This window comes from Lolium rigidum, chromosome 2 (assembly GCF_022539505.1).
Source record: "Lolium rigidum isolate FL_2022 chromosome 2, APGP_CSIRO_Lrig_0.1, whole genome shotgun sequence".
NCBI lineage: Eukaryota > Viridiplantae > Streptophyta > Magnoliopsida > Poales > Poaceae > Lolium > Lolium rigidum.
In genome coordinates, this window is record NC_061509.1 from 83,356,391 (window position 1) to 83,364,745 (window position 8,355).

The window sequence follows — 8,355 nt, forward strand, 5'->3', positions numbered from 1 at the left end:
GGATGTAACAGGGTTTTCGCGAGCATCCCACTTATAGATCATTTGAAAATTTTAGTTCAAACTTTTGAAGTAAAATTTAAACTGTAAAACTTCAAATAAACTACAAGTGGGATATTGTTGGAAATATGCATGGTCAGGTCAGCCGGTTCATCCATCTGAATCCTCTGAAGTTTTGTTGTCTCCAACCTTATTACCACGCGCGTTACTATAATAAACAAACAAACAAAGAAAGAAACACGTTATATCGGCAAATTGGCAACCGTGATCGGTCATCACTTGCGGGCTTTCTTGTAAGCAATGAAGCCGGCGACGTATAGGAAGATCAGCGAGACAGTGGCGACGACGAGAGCGATGTTGACCTTGTGCCACTGGCTACGCAGGGTCGCCAGGAGCCCCGCGCGGCAGGACTCGCACTCGTAGCAGAGCTGCCCAGGGTTGTTGCTCCAGAGCCCGCAATCGTGGTCGGGGGCGCTCGTCGGGTTGGTCCACACCGTGGGGCCGACGTAGCGGAACCCGCACTCCGACGGCGGCTTGCAGCATCCGGACTGGAGCGGCGTGAGGCTGGACTTGTAGAACTCGTCGGCGGTGACGAAGCTGGCCTGGCGCGCGAGCTTCTTGCAGGTGTCGGAGCCGGCGAGGCAGGACCTGATCTCCTCCCACCGGCCGGGGTCGCCGGAGACGTACCCGCGGAGCCACATGGAGAAGCCATCCAGGCGGTACTCGTCGTAGGCGCGGCCGATCAGCGGGTAGGCCCCGGACCCGCCGGTGACGACGGCGGCGAAGACGAGGAACACCACGAGGATGACGATGAGCACCGGGATGGCGATGAAGTAGAACCTGAGGAGGTAGCGCGCCCGGCCGTGGTCCGAGTAGGCGCCGGCGAAGCCCGCCAGCGTCGCTAGGAGGATGCACCCGCCAAGGATTGCCACGGGCCAACGTGCCCTCTGCGCGCACTCCGCCTCCTGCGCAACCCCGAACCAGACCCCCGACGCGATGACGAGGACCGCGCAGACCGCCATCAGCGCCACGCACGCCGTGAACATGCTGCTCTTTCTCACCGCCATGGCTCTAACTGCGTTGCCTCTGCTGCTCTCTCTCTCTCAATCTCAATGGCCGTACTTATACGATACGAGGCGTCTGTCTAGCTACTGTGTGTTCTTGGCGCGGCGCGAGGTGCCTGTCTTGCAACTGCCTTCTTTCATGGGTGGGGTGATGGTCGATGACTCGACATAAAAAGACCTTTTGCTCATTTGCTGCCTTGGGCAAAGGTGGCGAGTAAATTACATCTTGGACATGGTGTTTTAGCTTGTAGGTCTAGATGCACCTATTGTAAAAAATGTACTAAATGTATTTCAAAATGTTAAAAAAATTCGAAATAAAATCCTGAATGTGCATCACATTCTATGTTAGCTCACAAAAGTTTGGCACGAAAAAACATTTTGTGTGCACTATGTAAAAAAGACAAAAAATGTCTCGTTAAAAACTATTTTGTAGCGTTGAAAATTATTATTTTTACACTGGCCACAAAAAATAATATTTTTCTGTGGAACTTCGTGTGCGAACATAAAATATCCAGATGTACACTCGGATATTTTTTTCAGAATTTTTAAATATTTTGAAATATAATTTTAAATAGTGGGTATATCTACACCTACGAGGCAAAACAGATTTCCCTTACATCTTGTGCTATTCTGTTAGTATATCTTTGAGGTGTATCTGGTTTTTGTGCGGTTTGTAAGTTATATGTAGATTTGAATTTACGTGCTATATGTCAGTTTGAAAATAAATGTAGTTTGTGCAAAATAACTAGCTTATAGCGGTTTGGCAAAAATACACAGTTTGTGCAATTCAGAAGCAATAACCAAAAGAACGACATTATCACTGCATTTAAATAGCATTTATAACCACTCAGTTTTCATCAGGTACATTTTCATTACATGCAACCACACATTTGGTATTGTGAATTCTCTGATACAAAAAGAAAAACTCCGAAATAACAACCACACATTTGTTGTAAGGCATACAATACATGTCCATTACAAGTTTACAACGCAACTATATCATCAGAATAACCAACAAATTCCGGAAGTGCACCATTACATGTCAATTACATTTTCACTTCTTTCGAGAGCCATCTTGTCCATCCTATTATGCACTACAACTGCACTTCAAATAAGCCCATGACCAACAACTTTTGTACCCAGCAACACCTCCTGTCATGCGTACATTGTTGCACTTGTTCTTGGAGCATCGCCGCCACCAACGATGGCCGAGATGGCCACAGTTCATCAAGGTCTTCCCCGCCAGGGGCGGAGCTACGCCCCGGGCAACCAGGGCCATGGCCCGGGGCGTAGGATCTTTTCCAGCCTGCTACCTACATGCATTTTGGATTTGGCCCCGCTTGCAGCCCACTACAACACCATCTTTGTTGTATCAACATGTCCAAGACGACCAAAACGAGCACGCCGGCATCGTGTCATCGAACGAACGCACGATCCTTCCGGCAGGATGCGCGCGCCGACACGCCGTCGTCGCCGCTAGCTGGCGTAACACCATAGGCACGCAGGCTTCCAGACCTGCTGCTTGGATGTTGTGCCGCCGCCGCTAGCCACCTCCACCTTCCTTCTCCGCGTGACCCAGCAACCGTCAACCGGCGAAGCTCTAGTGCATCTCCACTACGTGGTAACTAGTCCAGCCTCCACTCAATCAGTCCACTGCTCAACAGATCGGCTTGCAGCTCCCACATGAGCTACGTAATTTCTGGTCATGTTGTCTTTGATTGGATTGGGTTATGCCGACAGTTCAGACTTGCACTGACTCATGGTTTTGTGCTGAAATCATGTGTGTATCATTGCAATCTTTCCCAATTTTGTGTGCAATTATATGGATTTTTTAAATTTTCCTTTTGTGCTTAGTATTAGCCCGGGGCTTGCTCGAATCCTGGCTCCGCCACTGTTCCCCGCTGCTTCCACCTACAACACTAGCACCACCTCCACCTCCAACGTACACCCCTACCACCGCTCCAGCCACCACCTTGAGCACTGCCGCTAGGATTCACCGCCTCCTCCTCCACCTCCCTCTTGAGGGAAAAAATGGGGAAAGGAAAAAAAAAACCTCAAACCGGTCCTAATGGGCGCACATCCAGGTCAACATGACGGTGGGTCTAACCTGTCATGTGTCAAAAGGAGATCAAACAAGTTATGTGCAATTCATGTTTCCTCACCCTAGAATTAGTAGGTACCAGAGAATTTTCCCAAGTGTGACACTAACTATAACCTAGCCCTAGTTGTGGTACCAAAATATAATTTACTCAAAGGCGGTGGTGGTTTATGGGACTGGCATACTGAATTGGGTGACGCTCTGCTGGCCACCGCCGACGACACCTAGCGGCTTGTCATCGTGTTAAGTGTGCTTGCGTGTGGAGGAGACTGAAATGCTTTGGATGGTAAATATGGTATGGGCACGGCTGCTTTGCATTCACATGCCAGGTCGATCCACTGGCTAGGAAAGGAAGAAAGAGATTTAAAAAGGTGCGTAGAAAAAGAGATGAAATTTAAGAAATTTATAAGAAAGAAAAGAGACTCGCAGAAAGACTAGCAATACCGGTAGTATATGTGTGTACCATTAGGTCGACAAGTATGGTGTGTTGCCTAGTATAATGACCGCACGATGAATGACAGCCTGATCAATCAAGTCAGTACAGAAAGGCAAGAACGGGCGCGCTTTGGTTCTTTTCAACTGGCCGCACACTACTCGGTGGCACGGACATGGGCGTCGTCTTTACAGTTCGCGTCGGTCGTGTATGTGTCCAAAATCGGACAAGTGATATATCGGCGTGTCATTTTGCGGGACATGCTAAGATTAGCTTCTCGTAGTAGTACATATTAAAGTGAAGAGCAAAAACGACACAAAGGTATTGCCGACATGATGGATGGACCTTCTGTACACTTCAGAATGCGCAAGGTTTCCCTGGATTTTCTCGGCAAACAAAATTTCTCTAGAATAGCGTGAGGTCAAACACTCATAAATCCATTAGAAACAACACGTACACATCGTGCAAAATTCTTGAGGGCATGACAAAAACATTATTAAAAGTTTAGAATATCTATATTTTTAGAACGATAAGATTTAGAGCATGGCGATCTCCGTCCTGAAGCTGAAGTCTTTTGGAGGGCCAGTGCGTTGGCCGACGGCGAGGCTTGTGGTCTTTCGCGTGCGGGGGTCGTGTCTAGTTCTGGTCCTTGGTATGATGCCCCTAGTGCTCATGCTCGCTCTAGGGAGAGCTGCTCCGCCTGCCGACCGGTCCTGCGCCCTATGATCTGGGGCGAGAAGGTTGGGACCTTCTTCGGAGGTGGAGGCGGATGGCATTCTGGCTGCGATGAGCCAGGACTTGACGGTGGCAGGGTTCCCGGTGGCGAGCTTCACGACGTTGCTTCTCCTCCGCTCTGGTTCTTTCTTGAGATGATAGCCTTGATGATAAGTTGTTTTCTTTGTAATCTGCCGTTTGCCTGTTCGTCGATGTTTGTAAGCTGTTTTTCAGCATCTTGTAACACTTGCCGGCAATAGTCTTATTAATTTAAGGCAAAGCTACGGCCTACTCTTTAAAAAGATTTAGAGCATGACCAAATGTAAAGGAAATGGGACCATTTTCGATATTCAGACAAAATCTTCCCAAAAGAATTAGGAATCTATAAGGAGGGGATGATTGGGTTTCAGAATATTGAGCGAACAAGTTTCTAGCTATTGGATTTTGGAAGCGACGATGGATGACATTTGCCATGATCTCATGTTGCCACAACCCACATGGCAACTCGTGACTGGTCCATTGCGCATAACCCTTACTCAGTATTGGTGTCCAAAGAAAAGAATTGGGAATATATTCAACCAAATAAATTATTCAAACAACAAAAGAACCAAATAATAAGGGGACGGGCCAACATTTAGTCCACATCACAGCCTGCTTCATCATTAATTCATTATCAACTTGTTGCTTTACCTTCCTCATAGCCCATTTCGACCCATTTCTAGAGCATGGATTCTCCACCATCCATTCGAGCATTATGTGCACATTTTCTAAAATGAAATTAAAACACATGTGTTTCTGGCGGTGCGGAACGATACGACAAGTCCTATTCTAAAGGCGAGCATGTTGTTCCCCTCTCTATTATACCCTACTTGTGTTTCTCACCGTATCCTCTGCCGATGAGTCCTGGCAGTGGCATCCCCTGCCCGTTGTGCACAACATCAAATGGGTCTTACTCGTCCACTCGTCAAGTTTCCAGTGAGTCCCTGGCATATCTGCTCCCTACCCTACACTCACATTTCCACTGATTGTTCCCTAACTTCCACACTGTTAGAATCAATTGTTCATTTTGTTGTGGCTCAATGCAACTATCCGCTCTGCCAAATGAAGTCATGGGAGATCTAAAGAAGGAGGGTAGTTTTGAAACAAGGCAAGATATTTGCCATTTCATAGATTAAGGATAAGTTTTAAGAGGTTTTAGAAGCCACACCTTGAGGCCAAAACGAAAAGATGTCTACTTTGACGAGATTACATTACTTATGGCCTTAGCCCTCGCAAGGCTCCACATTACGGCCTCCTCCTTGATTGTTTCAACAAGCGATCAAAGTTACGGAATGGTTCGGAATTGTTAGCTTGAAAATGATTATTTCAACAAGCATGATCAAAGTTAATACCCGAGCCTAGATATAAAGAGAATCAACCAATAAGGGGGGGGGGGGATGCGCTGCTATGGGAGAGAATCAAGGAGTCAGACGCCGTTACGCGAGGAGTTAAGGAGAGAACTAATAGGAAGGAGTAAGTGATTAAGTGGAGGCAAGTTTGGGAACAAATCTCTACACATAGCTCTCCTTAATTTTAGTGCTAGACTTTTTACGCCTTTCTCATCAAAATAGACGGAGTATGAAGGAGGAACAAAAGCCATGAAATAATTAATGCCATCGGAGCAAACATATCCTCATTAAATGGCATGCTACAACTACTCAACCTCTTTATACAACATTAAAGTAAATAGAGTCGAAATACATCAAGACCTAAAATCTTAATTTCACAATTCACAATATTGTGAAACAATGCCTCCTAAAAATGGTAAAAATTCAGATAATTAAGGCACCCTACACAACGTAATATGGTCATTTAGCCATTTAGGTGCTTCACCAAATGTTGACAGCTGGTAATTCGTTAATATGTCATTCATAATGTACATAAAATTGCTATGAAACATCATCCTTATGTTAAAGTTAATATCTGATCTTTGGTATACGGAAGTTGTTCATTTCATTTCTAATTGCAGGTTGATTACGGAGGTTCCCAGGTCGGAGGTTCCAACATAATTTTTTTTGAGGGTTTTAACGTGAAGAAATGAGAGTTTGGTACCAAGATCATAGTGCCTTAATTTGAAGTGACTAAGGAAGTCATGCATATTATTTTGTATATGGCTGGACATGGTGGGGATTAACTTTTGAAGTTGTACGTATTGTCCACCAACAAATAAACATATATATGATATGATAATGTTATCGATGAATACATGACATGGTATTTTGGCTCATTTGTCTAGACAACCTATTTTAAAAAACGTATTTTACATGTAATTTAAAATGAAAAAATTCCAAAAAAAAATCTGAGGTGTACATCGGGATATTCTATTTCCGCACATAAATTTTATGAAAAACTATATTTTGTGGCTTCTGTAAAAAAACACGTAAAATGCCTTGTGAAAAAATATTTTAGAGCACTGAAAACTGTCCGTTTTACACAGGCCATAAAAATGTCCTTTTTACGCAGAACTTTGTGTTTCAACATAGAATTTGGATTTTTTTAAACAATTCTAAAACATTTTGAAAAGTATCCAATGGACACGCGCTACAATCATAGGACAAACATATTACATCTGCATATCGGCAACAATGTATGTACTTTCTCGTGACCGGTACGATACGGTATAGAATGTATCACCACTTGTAGTAGCGGCCGAAGATGGGCTTGCCGCTAACGTTCCTATAAGCGGTCCAAGCGGCGACGTAGAGGATGGAGAGCGCGGCCGTGACGACGATGAGGGTGACGTAGACCTTGTGCCACTGGCTACGCAGCGTCGCCAGGAGGGCCGCGCGGCACGAGTCGCACTGGTAGCACAGCTGCGCCGGGTCGTTGCTCCAGAGCCCGCAGTCCTGGACGGGGGCGCTGGTCGGGTTGGTCCACACCGTCGGGCTCACGTAGCCGAACCCGCACTCCGGCGGCGGCTTGCAGCAGCCGGACTGGAGCGGCGTGAGGCTGGACTGGTAGAACTGGTCTGCGGTGACGAAGCCGGCCTGGCGCGCGAGCTTCTTGCAGGTGTCGGAGTCGGCGAGGCAGGACATGATCCCCTCCCACCTTGCGGGGTCGTCGGAGACGTACCCGCGCATCCAGGTGGAGAAGCCGTCGAGGCGGTACTCGTGGTAGCCGCGGCCGAGCACCTTGTATTCCCCGGAGGCGTGGGTTACGATGGAGGCGAAGACGAGAAGCGCGATGAGGACGGCGATGAGCGCCGCCATGAAGAGGAGGTAGCAGCGGAGGAGGAAGCGGTTGTTCCAGTAGGCGCCGACGAACCCCGCCAGCGCCACCACGAGGGCCACGACGCCCAGGATGACCACGCGCCAGCGCTCCAGCCGCGCGCACTCCCCCGCCTGCGCCGACGCGAACCAGATGCCCGCCGCGATGATGGTTGCCGTGCAGAGCAGCGCCAGAAGCGCCACCCACGCCAGGACTTTGTTGACCTTGCTCATCACCATGGCTCCAGCCTCCAGGCTCTAGCTGCGTTGTCTCTGCTGCTCTCGCTCTGAATCTCAATGGCCGTACTTGTAGGATACTTATATACTGTACGTGTTTTCTTGTCGCGGAGCTGGGTGTCTGTCTGGCTACTGCCTTCTTTCGTGGGTGGGGGTATGGTCGATGACTCGACATAGAATGGCTTTGCTTAACTGCTTGGTTTTTCGTAAGTGCTTTCACATCGCACGTCGATCCGACTAGCTACAAAAGGAAAAAAGAAGATAAGATTTAAGCAATTTGTGAGAAAGAAAAGACCGAAAAGAAGATGAGATTTGAAATTTAAGAACTCAGTACTGGTAGTATATTCATCCAGTAGGCCGACAAGTATGGTGTGTTGCCTAGTATAGTCACCGGATGATGAATGACACCGTGATCAATCGAGACACTCCACAAAGTCAGCAACCACGCCGCCGACGCTTTGGTTCTTTTCAACTGGCCGCGCACTACACAGTGGCACGGGCCATGGGAATGGTCTTTACACTTTACGTCGAGCATGTGCCCAAAATCGCACCAAGTTGGTTAGGGCT

At 47.3% G+C, this 8,355-nt stretch overlaps 2 protein-coding genes across 2 annotated transcripts; both read right to left on the bottom strand.

The window, feature by feature from the left end:
• Positions 1-272: 272 nt before the first annotated feature.
• LOC124689931 (tetraspanin-2-like) lies at positions 273-1,064 on the bottom strand. The gene has a single exon (XM_047223381.1). The coding sequence runs from the start codon at positions 1,062-1,064 to the stop codon at positions 273-275; it is 792 nt and encodes a 263-aa protein (XP_047079337.1).
• Positions 1,065-6,975: 5,911 nt separating this feature from the next.
• Positions 6,976-7,785, bottom strand: LOC124689932 (tetraspanin-2-like). Its single transcript, XM_047223382.1, has one exon. It carries the CDS (start codon positions 7,783-7,785, stop codon positions 6,976-6,978), a length of 810 nt encoding a protein of 269 aa, XP_047079338.1.
• Positions 7,786-8,355: the final 570 nt, after the last annotated feature.